The sequence below is a fragment of the Carcharodon carcharias genome, chromosome 22, assembly GCF_017639515.1.
Source record: "Carcharodon carcharias isolate sCarCar2 chromosome 22, sCarCar2.pri, whole genome shotgun sequence".
Lineage (NCBI taxonomy): Eukaryota > Metazoa > Chordata > Chondrichthyes > Lamniformes > Lamnidae > Carcharodon > Carcharodon carcharias.
The window spans coordinates 58,632,705-58,653,812 of record NC_054488.1 but is presented as its reverse complement, the minus strand read 5'-3'; the positions used below and the strand labels follow the sequence as shown (position 1 = coordinate 58,653,812).

Sequence of the window (21,108 nt, the reverse complement as noted above, 5' to 3'; positions counted from 1 at the left end):
TCAGTGTGCCCAGTGTTAGCAACAAACAATCCCAGGTTAGGTATAGATGAAGAGTAAAACTCCCTCTACTAGTTTGAAAGTGCACCATTTCCCATACTAGCAATTTTGGAGCCTCCCTCTCTGAGCAAAAGTACTAATTTGGTACTAATTTGTGCCAAATTATGAATAATTTTGTGTTGCACCCACTAAAAACTGGGCGGAGATTGCAAACTTTATAATTTGGGATCCTTCTGTAACGGAGGCAGAGCTTCATCATGTGCTCAGTGAGGTCAATTACTGCATTATCTACAACTTCAGATAGACAGAAATAGGCAAATAAAGAAAAAAGATATGATTAACTGTTTTCTTTTGACTTTGTGATTGGGAGAGTGCTCAATACATAAAATGATCCAGAAAATATCCACAATTTCTAGACAGACCAGCTGTTTACGTGACAGCAGATAAGTTCATCTTTGTCATGGCCATGTGTCAAAGGTAAGTGAGCCATCAAAAGACTTCTATTCACATCTTGCATAATTAAGTGGCAGAAATGATTACTATCTTAGCTGTCTGACCATTTGAGAAGAAACTGTATAAGTAAATCAGCTTGCTTCTACATTGAGGCTAAAGTCAATTCATAATTGGATGGTAGCGCTGGCTGAAAAAAGCTTTATGGACTCTTCATCCAGATAATACGTTTTAGACAAGATTCAGTTAAAAGTTACTGAAAGAAAAGACCAAAATACTGGAATAAATTAAATGTTTTGAAACAATTTGGGTATTGTTTCAGTCAAAAATTACATTGCTATAATTTCCTGTGTTTTTCTGCTTCTTTGAAATTATCCTGTAAATAAATTTGACCAAGAGCTTTAGCCTGAAGATTGGCTGTGTGGTATTTATGGATAATTCCAACTAAAGAAAATGGACTTTCTCCATTCATTGCACCATTTGTAATCTATATTCTATCAAAACTCTTCATAATTTATAAACCTTTAATGAAATTTCCTCATAGCCTTCTTTGCTTTTATGGAAATAGATTCAGTACCTTAAGTCTGTCTTCATCATGATAATTTCCGATCCTTGATATCATCCCAATGAAGCTACGCTGAATACTTTAAGGCTTTAATGTTCTTTTTTATAGAGCATCTAAAACTGCACAGTACTTTAACTGTGGCCTAAGCATGTTTTGTACAAACTTAATGTCACTTGTTTCCAGCCTTATTCTCTGTGCCCCAATTTAGACAACAGAATTCCAGAAGTTCTTGGGGAAGCGATGTACGAGCAAACTACAAGGGTCTGAATCCTAAAAAGCAGTGTGAATAACACGGACATACAAAAGAGCTGAGAGCTTATATCAGAGGACCAGATTGGGTATAATGGGTTGGAAGGTTGAAAAGAAATTCTGGAATGCTATGCCATCAAAACTGATGTGACTTGAGTGAGAGAGAGATTGTCAACATGTACCTTTTTGGTGTTAAGTGTTTCCAAGGACGTTGGATACTTTCCTGGAACACAGGCATCGCAGGCCAGGCCTATCCCTAAGTGCTCTTGAGAAGGTGGTGGTGAGCTGCCTTCTTGAACCGTTCCAGTCCATGTGGTGTAGGTACACCCCAATGCTGTTTAGGAGGAAGTTCCAGGATTTTGACTGAGGGGCAGTGAAGGAATAGTGATATACTTCCAAAGCAGGATGGTGTGTGGCTCGGAGGAGAACCTGCAGGCAGTGGCGTTCTCATGCATTTGCTGCCCTTGTCCTTCTTGGTGGTAGAGGTTGTGGGTGTGGAAGGTGCTGTCGAAGGAGCCTTGGTGAGTTGCTGCAATGCATCTTGTAGATGGTACACACTGCTACCACTGTACATTGGTAGTGGAGGGAGTGGATTTTGGAAGTGGTAGATAGGGTGCCAATTAAGCAGGCTGCTTTGTCCTGGATGGTGTCGAGCTTCTTGAGCATTGATGGAGCTGCACTCATCTAGTCAAGTGGAGAGTATTCCATCACACTCCTGACGTGCCTTGTAGATGGTGGACATGCTTTGGGAAGTCAGGTGGTGAGTTACTCAACAGAGAATTTCCAGCCTTGGACTTGCTCTTGTAGCCATGGTATTTATATGGCTGTTCCACTTCAGTTTCTGGTCAATGGTAACCCCCATGATGTTGATAGAGGGGGAAGAGGTTAAGAATTGACCTTGTTAGCACAAAACAAATTTTAGAGAGGAAAGATAAAATAGGTCATTGCAAGTCACCAATTATTGGACTGTTTTACAAAAAGGAATGCTTGACTGAAGAAATTGTTGGAGGTCCTAGAAGAGGGACTCTTGTATTTTGATGGATTGTACAAAATGTGGAAAATCATTTTTTTCTCTTTGATTTGGTTTAAAATTACCTGTGTGTTATAAAATTTATTATTTAAAGAAAAGGGAATCTGTTAGTAGTATGTTAATTATATTGTTTATACTGTTAAGATACACTGGTGAAGGGCATTGTTTAATTAAGTACTTTGATCAAATATAAATAGGGGGCAGCTGGGATATTGGGTGTGGGAGGAGAGGTATGAGATGGAACAAAGTCAATAAACTCTCTTGGTAAAACAAAGCTCTGTCTTGGTTTTGACTTTGCTAACTGGCTTGGATTCTGTTAACAAAAACAGAAATACCTGGAAAAACTCAGCAGGTCTGACAGCATCTGTGGAGAGGAATACAGTTGACGTTTCAAGTCCATATGACCCTTCATCAGAACTGTTAACATTGCTAACAGAGAATGGTTGGTCTAAAGGTGAAGCTTGGAAACTAAGATTTATTTTCATACAAAAGGTTGTAATTGGAGTTACTTTGGAGAAGAACAGCTGAAACAAAGTGCAAAGTATCTGGGTATGATTTTCCATTGTTGTTTTGTGAAGTCGAACTTTATGACCAATGAAGGAATGAAGTGAATATATGATCACGGGTTATGTCCTTACCAAAGGAAAAGCAATGTATGGCCTTGGCACTTTCGCTTTCCACCTGAAGCAGGATCAGGTACAAAGTATTTTAGGAGCTAGAGGCTCATCATTTGGACACGGAGAATGGTTTGGATAAACTTCTAAAATTTATGGACAAAATGTATAAGAAAGACGATCTGTTAAATGCATGTGTGGCATGGTCAGACTTTGATAAATTTAGAAGGATGGGGGGTTATTCCAAAGAAGAATATATCACAGAATTTAACAGATTATTTACAAGATTGCAGAAATTCTATTTGGAGATCCCTAATTCAGTGCTTACTTTCAAATTGTTGGATTGTGCTAAAGTATAGAACATGGATAGGCTCCTGGAGTTGGATTCTCAGAAAGAGATATACTTTTGGAACATATGTCTGAAATTTAAAAAAATCTTTCTGGGGAAATATTCATTTTCAACCACTTTCATGGCACCAATGGGACATTCAGCAGTAACACAAAAATGGGAGGATTCAATGCTGGTAGCATTTTGAAACCGTTTAGCTATGCGGTGAAAGCATCAGTAAGAAAGAAGAGCTACAAGTAAAAGAAATGAGGATAGAGAACCTGTTGGTAGCTGTAATAGATGACAGGAATTGGGTAACTATGGCAGAAGCATGAACGCCAGGAATAATTGAGGAATGGTAAACAGGTGTTTCAGATGTGACTTGAAACATCATTATGCAATGAATTGTCTGAAATGGAATAACCAGAGATTTTGAAATGACACATAACAAGGAAGATTCAGAGTGGAAGATGATGATTATGATCACTAAGAAGGAATTGTACTGGTCACCAGAAGCTTTAGTCCATTAATACGTATTCTAGTTGTGGACTCAATCAATAGTGCTATGTTAAACAGTAGGTGCACGTCCACAGTATGTGGAGCAGATTGGTTAAAGTGTTACTTGGATTCTCTAAACTGTAAAGATCGAAGTAAAGTTAAGGAATATGAAAATTCTACTTACTTCACATTCGAGGACAATAACATGTTAAAGTCACTAAAGAGAGTGGTGATTCTGTGTAAAATAGCTGGGGTAAACCATTTTATCAGCACATAGTATCCAGTGAAGTACCCTTACTGTTGAGTAAGCTGTCCATGAGGAAGGCTCAAATGAAATTAGATATGAAACACGATAAAGCAATTGTTTTTGTGAAATCTGTAGATTTACAGTTTATAGAATCAGCCATTAGTATATCCCCCTCAGAATCACAGAATCACGGTGCAGAAGAGGCCTTTCGGCTCATCGAGCCTGCATCGACACGTGAGAAACACCTGACCTACCTACCTACCTAATCCCATTTACCAGCACTTGGTCCATAGCCTTGAATGTTATGACGTGCCAAGTGCTCATCCAGGTACTTTTTAAAGGATGTGAGGCAACCCGCCTCCACAGGCAGTGCATTCCAGACCATCACACCCTCTGGGTAAAAAAGTTTTTCCTCACAACCCCCCTAAACCTCCTGCCCCTCACCTTGAACTTATGCCCCCTTTGTGACTGACCCTTCAACTAAGGGGAACAGCTGCTCCCTATCCACCCTGTCCATGCCCCTCAAAACTTGTACACCTCGATCAGGTCGCCCCTCAGTCTTCTCTGCTCCAATGAAAACAACCCAAGTCTATCCAATCTCTCTTCAAAACTTAAATGTTTCATCCCAGGCAACATCCTGGTGAATCTCTTCTGCACCCCCTCCAGTGCAATCACATCCTTCCTATAATGTGGCGACCAGAACTGCACACAGTACTCCAGTTATGGCCTCATCAAGGTTCTATACAAGACCTAACATTTCTAATCACAATGTTAAAGAGGTATTGATGACATCAGGGAGAAGGAGTTTAAAGGAGAAAAGACAAATTTTATTAGAATTACAGTTTTCCCATCCATTTTGTTATCGGTTAAAAATTCTACTAAAGGATGCAGGGGTAATGTATGATGAATGTACGAAACTTTTACAAGAGATCAGTGAGAAATGCAATTATGTGTAAAAAATAGAGGAGGTACCATTACGACTCGTAGTGAGTCTCCCATTAGCAAGAGACTTTAATGAAATTGTAGCAATGGATTGGAAGGCTTGGGATAAGGACAAAAACATTTTTCTCTTACACTTCACTGACATGACAACTAGAGTCAGTCTGTCAACAGTATTATATAGAAAAGGGAAAAAAAAGGTAATTGTTGACAAGATAATGGAAAAATGGATAGGAACTAAACTGGGAGTACCAGCTAAATTCCTATCTGACAATGGGGGAGATTTTGCCAATAATGAATTTAAAAGTGTGTGTAAAAATATGAACTTTGTAGTAATGAATACAGCAGCTGAAAGTCCCCTTTAGTAATGGGACTTGTGAAAGAAATAACACAGTAAGTGATGACATGCTTCACAAAATCTTAGCTGACCAACCAGCCTGTAAACTGACCTGCCCTGGCCGGCAGCCCATGCGAAAGATTCACTTCAAATGGTTGATGACTACAGTCCCTATCAATTAGTTTATGGGAGAATCCAAAAATGGCTTCAGTGGGATCATCCCCTGGCCTTGGAAGGGACTACAATTAGTTCAGTTTTTTTCTGAGCACTTGAATGTCCTGCATGCAGGGCAAAGGGCTTTTATCAAGGCTGAAGTTTCAGAGAAAATTTGACGGGCCCTACAGCACTACATAAGGCCATCAGAAGTAAATTTTAATAAAGGGACATGGTATATTACAAAGAGAAGGGCAAAACAAGTGGAAAGGCCTGGGTAAGGTTATAGACAGTGATGGAAAAACAGTAATTTTACAACATGGCAATCAAACTGTTGAGGTACATTCTTCAAGGCTAATTGGCACTGATTATATATTTACAGAATCTGAACAGTTAATAGAAAGTGAAGAGGCACCATGCACTTTGCATGCACATATGTTGGAAAATTATGAGCAGCAGATTACGGCAGATAAAGGGCTGACTGAATATGAACAAAGTGATACTGAAGCACAGGATAAGGCTATTTTTCCCAAAGGACAACCACCCAAAGTTGGCATGAGGGTAACATATATGCCAGAAGGGACCAGTGAATGGAGGGATGCCACCATTAATAGGGAGAACAGGAAAAGCCACCGGCAAATGCAAACATTGGCTGAATGTGCAAGATGAGGGACAGAAGGTAAGACCCATGGATTGGTAAAATGAGGTAAAGATGTGGAAGACCAGAAAACAGTGAGAGTTCTGAAAGTGGCACAGGCAGTGATCATGACCCTGTGAAAAGATCATGGACTTGCGAAAGGGTGCTGATCGTAGGATGGAATGATCATGTAGTAATAGTCCAGAAAAAGAAAGGAGGAAAGCTGAAGGCTAGTCTGATAAAAACAAGGACCATATAACCGGCTAGGAATGCAACTGGAAGTAGAAGCCCATATGATTGAGAAGTTTTAGTGGCTACTAACATATTAAAAGATAAGTCATAAAGGATGCCAAACAAAAAGAGTTGGAAAGTTGGAAAGAATTTGGTGTATACTTTGAAATGCCAGACAGGGCAGCCAGCCTAATCAACAGAGACGGATATGCACAGAAAAGGTACTTTCTGATGGCACGTATAAGACTAAAGCCAGACTAGCGGTTCGAGATTTTGAAGAGGGACTTGGTGATCAAGATGTCAGAGTGGATTCCCTCATTGCAGGAAAAGTGTGCTTGAAGATTTTCTTAACTCTTTTAGCAACATACTCCTGGGAATGTAAATTGATATAAAAGCTGCATTTTTGCAGGGTGGGAAATTTCAAAGGGAAGTGTTTTTGAAACCATCTAAAGAAGCTGATGATATAGAAGGGAAAAGGTGGAAATTAAACAAGTGTGTTTAAGGGTTGAATGATTCTTCAAGGGTGTGGTATTTCTCAGTTAGGTCCATCCTGTTGAAAATGGGCTGTAGTCTCTGACTAGGCCAGCATTTATTGCCTTTCCCTAATTGCCTGTGGGAAGATGGTAGTGAGCTACCTTCTTGAACCGCTCCGGTTCATTTGGTGTAGCTATGCCCACAGTACTGTTAAGAAGGAATTTCCAGGATTTTGACCCAATGACAGTGAAGGAACAGCGGTATAGTTCTAAGTCAGGATGATGTGTGATTTAGAGAGGAACTTGCAGGTGGTGGTACATTCCCATGCATCTGTGGCCCTTGTCCTTTGAGATGGTAGAGGTCACAGGTCTGGAAAGTACTGTTGAAGGAGCCTTGGTGAGTTGCTACAGTGCATCTTGTAGATGGTACACACTGCTGCCAGTATGCATCAATGGTAGCAGGAATGAATGGTTAAAGTGGTAGATGAGGTACCAATCAAGTGGGCTGCTTTGACCTGGATGATGTCGAGTTTCTTGAGTATCATTCCAGCTGCGCTCACCTAGGCAAGTGGAGAGTATCCATCACACTCCTGACTTGCGCCTTGTAGATGGTGAACAGGCTTTAGGGAGTCCGGAGGTGAATTACTCATTGGAGAATTTCCAGCCACTGACCTGTTTTTGTAGCCACAGCATTTAAATGGCTGGTCCAGTTGTTCATGGTCAATGATGACCCCAGGATATCAATGGTGGAGGTTTCGGCTATGGTAATGCCATTGAACACCAAAGAGAGATGGTTAGATTCTTTCTTGTTGGAGTTAGTCATTGTCTGGCACTTGCAATGTGATTGTTACTTGCCACTTATCAGCTCAAGCCTTAACGTTGTTCAGGTTTTTCTGCATGTGGGCTGAGGAGTTGTAAGTGGCATTGAACTCTGCGCAATGTTGGAGAGAAAGTCATTTATGAAGCACTTGAAGATGACTGGTCCCAGGACACTACCCTGATAAGCTTTTGCAGTGATGTCCTGGGCTGAGATGATTGGCCTCCAACAACCACAGCTAACTTCCTTTGTGCTAGAATGACACCAAGTAGGGGAGAGTTTTCCCCCGATTCCCATTGGCTTCGATTTTGTTAAGGCTCCTAGATGTTACACTTGGTCAAATGCTGCCTTGATGTCAAGGGCAGTCACTTTCACCTCTCCTCTGGATTGAACTCTTTTGTCCATGTTTTCATCAAGACTATAAAGAGGCCTGGAGTCAAGTAGTCTTGGCGCAACCCAAACTGAGGATTGCCAAGTAGATTATTGCTGAGAAAATGCCTCTTGATAGCTCTGTCGATGACACCTTCCATCATCTTGCTAGTGATTGACAGTAGACTCATGGGGCAGTAATTGGCTGAATTGGATTTCCCTGCTTTTTGTGTACAGGACATAGCTGAGCAATTTTCTCCATTGTCAGGAAAATACTAGTGTTGTAGCTGTACTGTACTCAAAGAGTACACTTCATATTCATCTCATATTTGAAGATTTCCCACTGCTTATCTATTCTGTTAAACTTGTTCATTCTTGCTGGGAATTGTACAAATCTGAATCACTTGTCCATATGCCAAACTGTAGTTGACCACATATTGGTGGAGCAGAGAAAGCTAGCAAAAGATTCAACATGTCTTGGTGTGATAGAAATATGTCATAAAAATGTCTCCTGGGAATTACATTGATTCAATAAGAAATGGGATACATGCTTAACCCAAGCTGGGTGCTTTCTGACTTCACAGTCAAAAGACCCAAGCACCACAATCACCGCATTGCCAGGTATTTAAGTAATCGCTGATGTATAGAGACACAGTACCTCAACTTCGGCAGTTGAATAATTTTATCTGCCAATTGTGACTATTTCTTTTAATTGTCCCCATTCCTTTAAATTTGCCTTACGCACAACGTTTCTCTCCTATTGCCACGTCTTCCCTAGATGCAGAGTTGGTGCCTGACGCTGTGAGTAATTATGCAAATCTTAGGCCGAAACACTAAATGCTGTTTGTATCTGATCTTGAGAGTGGGATTTTCACCAGTTCTTAACAATTTAGAAGTACATGAAAATTGGCTTCAATGTAAACTCTCTCCTGGTTTGAAATAGTTAATTTATCTTCTGCAATGTTGACTTGAGATCTGAAACCACTTGTCATTCCATCTGTTAATATAGTCCAATATTGTATACGGTATTCTGTCAGTTCATTAATCATTACCAAGAAAAATAAATAGGATCATTATGCAGCTGGCACAACAGTGATGATTACAAATGCTATGGGTGTTAAAAGGCTGTATCTATGGACACCAAGATTCATGTTTTAATTATCCTCTGTCAGAGAGTGCAGCTTCATCTGGCACATGCGTATATGAGGAAGTTTAGACAGGTGTACATGGCAGATTTTTAAGTAAACACAAAGAAAGAAAAGGACAATATCCTGTCCCTATTCATGCTCCTATTTCTTGTGTTCTTGTTCACAGTATGCTGACCAGTGTGCTGAGAGAGAATCGGAGGGTATGTACCAAGAACAAGCCTGGATCAATTAAAGTTGCTGCTTTTCTGGTTTCAGGTACATTCTATTTCTATTTGAGAAAATGCAAATAAATGGAACTCCATTTTTTTTATTCTTTTATGGAGTCTGGGCGTCACTGGAAAGGTCCCACTTGTTGCCCATTCCTAATTGCCATTAGGATCCAAGGATCGGTTATGAAGAATCATACAGACTCAAAACGTTAACTCTGTCTTCCTCTCCACAGATGCTGTCAGACCTGCTGAATTTTTCCAGCAATTTTTGTTTTTGTATCGGTTTAAGCAGTTAGGTTCTACAATTAGATTGTAGCATTCGAGAATAAATTATCCGGAAAAAGCCATTTAGAGAATCCAACTGATCCGTTAAATTATTTTTCAATTCCTCAGCAGAAGCAATTATTTTTCCTCCCTCCTGACTCAATGACAAGTCTGTTGATTTAATGACCAGGTAAGATTGGGGTAGGGAGGAGAGTAGTATGATGTTGCGCTGTCAATCAGATTCAACCCTATGGTTTGAATTGCCTCGAGGCATTCCATTATGTTAAAGGCACTATATAGATATAAGTTGTTGTTGCTGTTAAAACTTCAGATACTTGGAGTTTAAATATCCTGATCCTGGAACTCTCTCCCTTACAGCACTGTGGGTGTACCTACACCATAGGATCTGCAGTGGTTCAAGGAGGCAGCTCATGCCACCTTCTCAAGGGCAATTAAGGATGGGCAATAAATGCTGGCCCAGCCAGCAGCGTCACCATCCCATGAATGAATATAAAAAAAGCATTATTCAATAGCTTATTGCAGGATTTCAGGTGGTTTGACAGCCAATGACGTGTGGTTAAAGAATCAGCATTACCAGTAACTGAGGCAAGGACAAAGTCGAACTCCTTCCTGCCTGGACATAACCTTGTTTGCAGATGGGGTAAGTGTATTCACCTTACTTCACATGCCCAGTGAATAAACTGTGACTACCCTCTGATCCTCATCTGCACTTCCGCATCATGATGCTCCTCTCTAAAGGAGGAGAAACTCAGCTCCATATGCATGTTTCAGCACTAATTTTTAAGTGTTGGTACTAGTGCCAGGATGTTTAACCACTCAGGCATAAACATTCACGGCTGCCTCCACTATGAAGTAATTTTAGACAGACTGAAGCACTATCAGGACCAATACACAGGCAGCAGCCCAATCCCAAACCACAGGCAGAAGGCTCAACGTTGGCCAAATTCATGGCCAGGATTTTCCAGTCATTGGGCAGGCTTGGCGAGAGCGGTCGGGGAGCTGACCATAAGGTTGGACAGGAAGCGTAAAATTCAGGTTAATTAGGTCCTTAATGGGCTTTTCAATCTGTCAACTCCGGCGCGTGCCCGCCGATCGAAATATCACGTGAGTTCTCAATGATGTTGGGACGCACGCCCGATGTCATCGTGCGTCATTTTACATTCCAGCATGCTGGGTGCGCACCCACATGCCAAGTGTAAAATTCTGGCCCATACGTACATCAGACAACCAGCACCCATGACATCACCACAATGAGATGCGAAGAAATTGAACTTTTGTTTCCTATCTAGTAAATAAAGCTAAAGGCCACAAGCCTGTATTTAAACACTTGACCTATAATTCTAATTGATTGAAAATCAAGAATCTGGATTTGATTTTGTTTAAGAGTTTGTTAGATTGTGACAGAGCCTTGCAATAGCTTTTCTTCTAGATGTGTTTGCAGAGACAAGGCTTAGAAATTGCAATATGATAAAGAATGCATTCTAATACAGTGACATTTTCTAGCCAGTTTTCCATTCATGAGGGAACGGAAGCTGTTCCATGGCTGGTGGTTAAATAGGATCGGTTAACAGGAAGAGCATCATTCAAGGGATGTAATAATAACAACTTGCATTTTTTAAACACCTTTATCCTAGTAAAATCCCCTAGGCATTTCACAATGATTATCAAACAAAATCTGACATTGAGACACATAAGATGATATTAGGACAGGTGACCAAAGGCTTGGTTTGTATGAGTTTCTTAAAAGAGGAAGAGAGATGGAGAGGTTTAAGGACGAAATTCCAGAGTGTAGGGCTGAGGCAGCCAATGGCACAGTGCCAAGGGTAGAGAGGTGAAAATCAGGGATGTACAAGAGGCCAGAATTAGAGGAGCGGAGATATCTCAGAGGGTTGTAGTGTTGGAGAAGGTTACAGAAATTGGGGTGAGGGGGAGAGACATGGAGGAAAGATGAGAATTTTTAAATTGAGGTATTGCTGGAATCATAGACAATATAGGTCAACAGGAGTGATGGATCAATAGATTTGGTGAAATTTAAGATAATGGCAGCAGAGTTTTAGATGGCATCAAGTTTACAGAGAATGCTAGGCAGAAGGCTGGCCGGGAAAGCACTGGAATAGTTGAGTATAGGTAACAAAATCTATTAATACACTTAATACATGAGGATGAATTTTGCACCCCCAAAAGCAGATCGGGGCTGGTTCACGACGGAATGTGCCAGTTCAGCCGTTCCACCATGAGCGAGAGTACTTTCTAAAGCTGGCCTCACTTGTGACAAGCTAGCTGGGAACTGAGAGCCGGTGGGAGGCACTCTGTTAGCTCAGGGTCACTGCAATACCAGTTGGCACAGTCAATCTCCAGATCACCTTACCACCCTGTGGATCAGCTCTAGAACAGGTTGAGGAGCAGATTATCTGCCCACTAATTCAGGTGTTGAACAGCATGTATGACAGATGCACCTAAAGGAAGGAAAGAAATCATAAAGATATCTCCCTCTTACAGTTTTCATCCTGAGTTACAACGTCGGATTAGAACCATCTCTGCCTTTTGATATCAGTCCGTGAAAACTGTTGGGTGATGGTCAATTCACGTTACCTTTAATCAAATATCTGTCAATTGTTTCCCATTATTAAAAGAAAACACAAAAAGCCTGATATTTCTGGGAGTTAGATGTGAATGGACCAGCAACGATTATGCCTGTGAGCACCTATCAATTCTGACCCTGTTTGGGAGTCAGTGGGGGAGCAGTTCATCATCGTGGATCAGGACTTGTGGAAGATGGCTGTTCACCGTGGTCCAGGAGCAGGAACACTGAACTTTTGGAGCACCTTCCCATGGTTCCACCATCAGCCCATCCTTTACCTCGTAAAGGGTGTGCACTAGTCGTACCTCTTCCAAAGCAAAGATGAAACTCATTGAAACGGCGGAGACCCTATCACAACTGGACCTCTGCTGATTATGGTGGGGGTTGGAGGGTTGCCAGTTTTCATGTGGAGACCGGTGGAACACCTGGGAATTTTATTCTTCAAATCTATGAAATCCATGGAAGTCAACATATTCTTGTCACCCAGTCAACAGAAATGCTTGCAGTGTCTTCCGAATCTGTGGTCAGAGTTGATAACTCTGGTTGAGTGCATTCTGAGGTTTCCTCACATGATCTTCCTCGTCAACTGCCTGTGCCCCCATATCTTCCCATCACTGGTGACACTTCCATTCTGGTGCTTCACAGCCTTGCTGTGCTGTGACCAGAGGCTTTGTCACCCAATTGGATGATTCTTGGCTGTTAGTTAAAAAGTCTTTTCTCCCCCATCTCCAATTTAATGCCTCTATTCACTGAGATTTTTTAAAATTAAGCTTCCAGGACAATTCGGGAAAGTCAGCGACCCTATGTGGGAGGCAATCAAAATCTCCACAAAATTGCAGTAGCAATCCATTACTGAAAACAGATGACTGGAGTATTTTGAAGCAATTTTACCGGAAAGTCAGTCATCTTGAAGCCACAGCATAGTTTCATTTTGGATGGAGGATACGGCTGCTAACGGGATTAATAAAACCGCCAGGGATAGATCCACTGTATATTGCAGCAACCCACTCAGCACAGTTCCTCTGTAAAAATCACAATGCTTTTGAACTTTTTGTCAGTCAAGTGGGGGAGTCTGCAGTTTATTGTGACCACACTTCACCAGGAAAAGGAGGTTATTACTTGGGTAAAATGAACAACAAAATCCGAAGTGCAATGTGTCTCGAGTGGGTGTTGGGAGTAAATGTTAAAGAGGGTGCTGAGCACTAGATTAGACTCATTTTGTCCGTGGGAGAACCACATGAAAGCTACTAATGGCCCATTATTGCTATTGCATCAATGTTCTTAGTCATAATTATATCACATTTGTGGATACAGAGGCATTCTATTCTGCTCAGATGAGTAGGAGTAATGCATTTAAAAAAAAGGCACTTCATCCTATTTGAATGCTTCTTTAGTCAGAGTTTACATTTTCACCCTTTAATTACTAGGGTAGATTGTTGCTTCCCCTTATAACAATTAATTTATTTCCTTTACGTATTGTTAGTTCTTTGCTTCTATTCACTCATGTTTACCTCTTTCTTTTGACCCCTCACCAGTCACCAGCATTACCAACAGCCTATGTTACTTTCTTAAAATTGGGTGTAGTTGAGGATATATGCAGTTTAACGACTGAATTGCTACCTGGTTCATTGTGTGGATTTTTCAATGTAATATTTTTTTATTTTAAATCAGTTGGTGTAATCTAGGTAGCACTGTGGCTATTACTGTAAACTACAGGTCTGCAGGTCACTTCTCAGTCTCCACTGAAAGGCAGTTTAAGAAGTGTGTTTGTTGGAGGAAGGGAAATCTAGTCAAGAGAACCAGTGAATGTTGAAGGACCTATTTTTGCAACTTCAAAGTACGTCTCAACAACAACTTGTATTCATATAGCACATTTGATGTAGTAAAACATCCCAAGGTGCTACAGAGGAGCATTCTAGTGTCATGAAACTAACATTTTTTCATTATATTATTGTGGTTTATTGTAAAGTAGGTCCATGGGTTTGAGTGTGAATGGTTGTTTGTGTAGGTGACTTAATTGAATTAGAGTCAGATAGACTGCAAGCTTGAAATTATCAAAAGAAGTTAGGGGTAAAAGGCATTTGAAATGCTAATAAGTAAACATGCTTGAGGTCTTAGTATATAAGGTGTGAAGGAAGTTTGCATTTTTAGAAAAGTGAGGAATTGTTCGGGTTTCAAAGGGATAATAGGATGTTTACAACTAACAAGATAAGCAAGGCCAAGCAGTGTGTTTATTTTTCTCAAGAGTACTGAGCATATTGGCAACATAAAAGAATTTTATATTATGGGAAAAGTAAATTTCCAAAGACATATAGAACAATGGACTTTACAGATTAAAGAGAGAGAAACATAAATAAAGAGAATGGAAAGCTACATTGTGCGGCCATGTAAGATCTAAGAGGACCATGTAAAACAGCCTTTGGGAAGCCTCCAGCCACTTTTGCAGAAGTCTGTTATGTCCAGTAACCAAAGGTGGAGGAAAGCCTTTGGAATTCTACTGCCGAGTGGGTGCTGTGGTAAACTTGCTGGCTTACTATTTAAATTTTAAATCTGTTTTGAACTGTTGCCTTAAAGGGAGTGTGTAGTTGAGAGTGAGGTTAATTAGAAATTTTGGGATTTATTATAGTATTAAGTAACTGTAATCTTATGTATGTGCTTGAAATCATTTTTGTTAATAAATGTATTAATTTAGTTTTTAAAATCTCTAAAGGTGTTAGTGGACTCGTTACTTCTGAATTCAGTGCACAAGTATTCTTGTAATAAATACAAATTGCAAAACCATTGTGATAGCGTGGCCAGAATTCCCTTGTGGATTTGGTCTGCCTGGCACATATCACCTGCCACGTCATAACACAAATAAATTTGACATCGAGCCACATAAGATTTATGGTAGGTCAGTGGTGGTTTTAAGGAGTATCTTAGAGGAAAGAGAGTCCAAGGCTAAGGGAGGGAATTCCAGAGCTTAGGGCTTTGGCAGCTGAAGGCATGGCCACCAATAGTGAAGCAATTAAAATTGGGGATGCCGAAGAGGCTAAAATTGGAGGAGTGCAGATATCTCGTAGGGTTGTAGGGTTGGATGATGATATTATAGAGATAGGGAGAACCAGGCCATGGAGGAATTTGAAAACAAGGATAAGAATTTTAAAATAGAGGTGTTTTTTAATCTGGAGCCAACGTAGGTTAGTGGGCACAGGGGTAATAGGTGAATGGGACTTTGTGCAAGTTAGGACATGGGCAGCAAAGTTTTGGATGAACAATTTTACAGGAGGGAGAATATGTGAGGCCAGCCAGGTGTGCACTGGAATAGTCAAGTGTCAACAGAAATGTCTGTGGACGCCATCCGTCTTCCAAATGAGGATGGAATAGATTAATTGAGCAATAACTTTGGGAGGGACCAAACAAGTACATTCAGAACAAGAGCACTGGCAGTATAAAAATCAAAATGAATGAAGCTGTTCTGGATTGAAAAGGGTTAAGGTTGTTTAAGTAAAAGGAATGTTGCAATATGCAAAGAATTTAATGAATAAAGCCTGCACACCCACTTAATCTCATTAAGACACTGTTTTGTAATTATAAAAATTCTCCCTGTATTCTTTCTTTTACTGTTTTGTCAGACATTCCGACCATTTAAAATACAAGATATTTTCTTTTTCAACTCAAACTGCTGGAAATCAGCTCTCACCAAATCTTATGAAATCATTGCCATCCTTTTTCTGGGATGGATGGGAAGTACCATACACAGTTTGTGTACACTTTTTATTAAACCAACTGCTTTAGGCTTTGGAGGTGGGCCTATCAAGGCAGATGGCAGCTGGTTTATGCCTTACTGTCATCTCCACTGATTAGATCTACTGTACGACAACAATGAGCTATGCAAAGGAGAATGCTTTGTGTGCTTTGTGTAGGGTTTTCAAAACAGCTTTATCTCAGCTGTTAACAGACAGCCTCTTAGATTTTAAGCACAATACCTATAGATGCAAAAAAAAGTAATAATTCCTAATTATTTTTATTATGGTGGCACAGGATTAGATCTTCAAAACGTTCCTTTTAGTTCTGATGGGCTGTAATGTGTGACTATAATCTGCAGACATTTTGAAAGTGAGTAAGTGTTTCTTAAGGAAAGATATCGTTAAAATGGGTTTACTGATACTTCCCAAACTTGACAATGATTACTGAGGTTTCTGAATCTCTGGGCCATACCTGTGAAGATTTTAAAAGCCTCTGGCTGTATTCTTTCTCAATCTGCTTCAACTTGTTGCTGGTCTGTAAAAACAAAAAGAGAAATGTAACATGAGATAGGCAAAGAGGAAGAACGTGCACAGACACTCGGTGTTGACCTAGGCGCTTGGCACCTAATCGGTATGCCTGTCACTTAGGATCTGGGCTCTATGCCAGTTCCAACGCCCCTTCGTGGCAACCAAAAGCACAGGGCCTTGCTTTGATCTTCAGCCAACTAGTCATCACTTGAAAGGAAAAATCTACCTCTGCTGCCAATTATTAGAAAACATAAAGGCTTTCTGGATGAAAAATGACAGCATAAAGTTTATCAGAATGACTTCACCTTGGTAAAAACAGAAACACATGCTCTGATGAAGACTGTGAAGGTACAATATGACACGTATGCTTTAGAGTGCCAGATGATTTTTTTAAGAAGAGTCTGGGAGCAGGGAGAGGTGGTGAGGGGGAGGGACCTGAGAAAGGATAAAAATGAGAAAGAAGCTACACATTTGAATCCGCCTGAGGGAAGAAGCAACAACATTCTCGAACGTACAGCAGAGATACAGCCTGCTTTTGGAACTTCAAAGGAATTTGCGCACTTAATGTAAATGTGGCCATTAGCAAAACTGAACTCCACCTTTTTGCTGTAAGACCATTAAATATGATTACTGGCAGCATTATTATAGTTTAAGCTCAGAAGAACTGACAATTTAATGCATTTTGAAAAAAGCTTTATGCAAATCAAATTATCTTTAATTATAATTATAGACTTCATTACATAAAATGAAGTTGTAACGTTTTAAAATTCCCTCCATAGTAAATTATTTGCTCCCCTTCTCCTTGACCACCTCTCGCCATTACTCAGCTGAAAGGGTGAGCTCTTTGGGCTCCTGTTGCTCGAATGTTTAGGAATGGTTTGATCTGACTAGTTGATTTTTCACTCCCTGTGAGTAAAGTGTTTTGTCCCATCTTCACCTCTCTCTCATGGGAAAGCATGGTAATGACAGAATGATACAGTATAGAAGGAGGCTATTCGACTTATTGGGCCTGTGCTAGCTCTTTGGAGGAACTATCCAATTGGCCCAACTCCTCTGCTCTTTCTTCATAGCTCAGCAAATTTCCCCCTTTCAGGCACATATTCAATTCCCTTATGAAAATTACTATCAAATCTGCTCCCACCACTCCGTCAGGCAGTGCATTCCAGAAATGTTGATGGTAGATCATCTTAATGTTTGCCTTGGAAATAGAGTAAGAGCAGAGAAAAGAATGGGGGCAGAGAAACTGACAATTATTACTAACTTAAACACAGCCTGAATATTTAATACCAGGTTCCATATACTCTCACTGCAACCCCCAATGCATGGGTAGAAGATCATGGCACTGCAACCCCCAATGCATGGGTAGAATGTCATGGAACTGTACTGCAGAGATCATTAGTAAATGATTAAGGCAATGTGATCAGTGTAGGCCAGTTTAAGTAAGGTCATGCAGCATCGGTGCAAATCAACAAGTACACTGAGGTGTAGGAATAGAAGGATTTCGTTCAGGAGACCTTAAAAAGGCCTGTTTGAATGTATGCACAAATGTTGCAAGAATGCAATGGCTGAGATCAGCGTAAAAACCACACAATGAGCTCTTGGGTGTAGAGACAACCATATCCCCCCAAAAAAATTCCAAAAGGTTCTCTTCAAAAATTGAATAATGCAGATCTTAGAAACAACAGGCATTGAAAAGTGGACAGATTTGACTGAAAATGAAGCTTCAAAAGAATTTACCTGGTATGGCATCACAATTCTGGCACTGGTTTGGATCATGCTGACAAAAAATTTACACTGGCTGCAATAGCAATACAGTAAATTCAGCAACTGCAATAAAGGCATTTGCCTGAGACCTTTGGCTGCTATCAATGCTAACAAACCAAACCTATTGGAATAAGTAATTAATGCTCAATCAATGGAAATCCCATAACATGTACTTATTAAGGGTGGGATGGGGGAGGTACTTATATTTTTTGCTTTCTTTGTTCAGGTCTCCCTCACCATTCACTCCTGAAGGCAGTTGGCAGGGAACCTGTTTCCCGGGCTCTCTGGCTTCAGGTGGAAGCGGATGAGAGAATCTCACAATAACTCAGCCTCTGACTGTCTCTTGTTTACTGTGGGAATCAACTAAGCTCCACTCAGAACCATGGTTCTATCACTGTGCAGCAAACGTCACCTGAATCGCTCTTCATGACACAGTTATAGCTGCTCCACACAGTAATGACAAACTTGGAAGCAAAACCATAAGAAATGGGAGGAGTTGCCATACGGCCCCTCAAGCCTGCTTCACTGTTCAATAAGATCATGGCTGATCTGATCTTGTCCTTGATTGTAAACAGTTGAGGCCCCAGCATTGACCCTTGAAGCACTTCACAAGTTATAATTTGCCAATCTGATTCTGTTTTCTGTTAGCTAGCCAATCCTCAAAACACAATATATAACCCCAAAACCATGGGCAGAATTTGACAGGCCCCTGAGGTGAGTTTGCAGGTTTGTGGGGTGGCCTTCATACTGCCCCCGATCTGACAATTTTACCAGGTGCAGGCGAGGTCTAGGGTGGCCCATCCACCTTCGCCCCAATTGATGCTCTTAAATGGCCAATTTTCGGCAACTGAAGGGTCACTGCTGGCAGGAAGAGTTCAGGAATGGGGGCGGGGGAAAGCTGAGCAGGTCGTCCTGCTCAAGCCTCAAGCGGGAAAGGGGGTGGGGAGATGCCTTCATCACTCTGCCCCTCCTTGCTCCAGGTGCTCTCTCCTTGCTTGGACCCCCACCACAAGACCCCAGGCTTAGCTGGTTCAATGGGCTCTGGCACTTTGACTGGTGGGACTACTTGTAGGTCTACAAGCAGCCACTGGTCCTGATGATACTACTGGGACTACAGGGCTGCCAGCCTCTCTGAGGCGGGACATAACTGAGTGAGGAGCAGATGTTGTGCCTCCAGCCAATTAATATTCCAAGGATGCGTTCTCCGCTGAGTCTTTGGGTGACGGGGTGGGAAACCCTGACATTAAATTCTGTCCCATTAGCTCTTATCTTGTGCAGTAACAATTTATGTGGTACCTTACCCAATGTCTTTTAGAAATCCAAATGCACTATGCCTACTGGTTCCCCTTTAAGCACTGCCTAATTGTATTGAGATTTCATAAATGCCCTGCTACTACTTCCTTAATAATGGATTTCAGCATTTTCCCAATGACAGATGTTAGGCTAACTGGCCTATAGTTTCCTACTTTCTGTCTCTTTCCTTTCTTGAATAAGGGCATTACATTTGGAGTTTTACAATCTACTGGACCATCCCATTTTGGAAGATTACGATCAATAATGTATTCACTATCTCTGCAGCCACAGCTTTTGAGACCCTGGGTTGCAGGCAATCATGTTCAGGGGACTTGCCAGCTTTTATTCCTATTATTCTTCTGAGTACCTTTTCTCTAGTGGTAATTCCTCCCCCTCTCTCACTCCCTGCCTTTTTACTATTATTGGGGTGCTTTTAGTGTCTTCGACCATGAAGACAGATTCAAAATATTTGTTCAAAGTCTCTGCCTTTTCCTTGTTTCCCATTATTAATTTCCCAATCTTATCCTCTAAGGGTCCAATGTCTACTTTAGCTACTCTCTTCCTTTTTGCATGCTTGGAGAAGCTCCTACTAACTGTTTTCATACTTCTTGCTAGCATAATCTATTTTCTCCCTCGTTATTATTTTTTATTGCACTTTGTACTCTTGCTGCAAAAGTGCCAGCGGAATTTGCAAGGCATTCAGATGTAACTTGATCCGTAGCAATCATACCTGTTGGACAAGAATGTTGCTTTCCAGAAATTAAATGAGATGTCTTTCTGTCATCTGTATCATTCATTTGACGAAAGAGATCAAAGCTAGTCCTTTCCATTCCAGATTTCTGAAGATATTTCAAATTTTACAACATATGCTTGTGTCCTTTTTAAGCAAGTACACTTAGGCACAGAGATTTTATTTTGGTCAAGTAAAATGAAAAGGAAAGAAAGTTAAAAATAATTCCAATATTTGGGGTTAGTTGTTGTTTGCAGACACAAAAAGTCCTTCATTATGGTGGTGCACTTTTCTCCCTCATAGACCATGTAATCCCTACACCATAATCTAGGCATTTGCATTAATTGGTTTAATTAAAAAGGGGGGTAGGGATGGATAACTCAAACCAGTCAATGAGAATATTGATTCAAGAACTGAAACAGATGATGAATGTATGCATGTACAATAAACAGATGCTGTTCTTGGGATGGTGGAGAAGAATAAGTGAGTTGATAATTTTAGTGAAACTCCATGGATGATTGAGTCAGTGTACTGAATAAGCAGCTGACACCTCCAAGTTTGACCTGCAGTCTGTGTAAAGTTAGCTAATCTTAGTTGGGGCAGGAAGAGAGACTCCATCTTATCTTGGAGATGCTGGTGAAGCGTGGATCAGGCTCTACTCCCCAGTGTGAAATAGCTTGTCATCATTCAGCCATCCAGGATCTCTCATGAGTAATATCCACCTGGGTGAGGTACCTGAGGACACCCTCCCTTCCTGAAGTAAGGAGTCAATGCCTTCTGGCAGGATGGGTGTGGGTGGATGAGGAAGAAGAAAAACTGGTGAGAAAAAAAACAGAATTTAGCAGGGCTTTGACTGAGACATTTGCATTGCTCAGCTGCCAGCGATTTAATGTGTGCCAGATTGTTTG

At 40.8% G+C, this 21,108-nt stretch overlaps 1 protein-coding gene across 7 annotated transcripts in view; it reads right to left on the bottom strand.

Annotated features, from left to right (window-relative positions):
- cep112 (centrosomal protein 112) overlaps positions 1–21,108 on the bottom strand; it is a 425,679-nt gene that overhangs the window by 61,109 nt on the left and 343,462 nt on the right. For all 7 annotated transcript variants that reach the window (XM_041216547.1, XM_041216546.1, XM_041216549.1 and 4 more), the window contains one exon: positions 16,358–16,420. In XM_041216547.1, the coding sequence (XP_041072481.1) occupies positions 16,358–16,420 (63 nt within the window). The remainder of the gene's footprint in view (positions 1–16,357; positions 16,421–21,108) is intronic.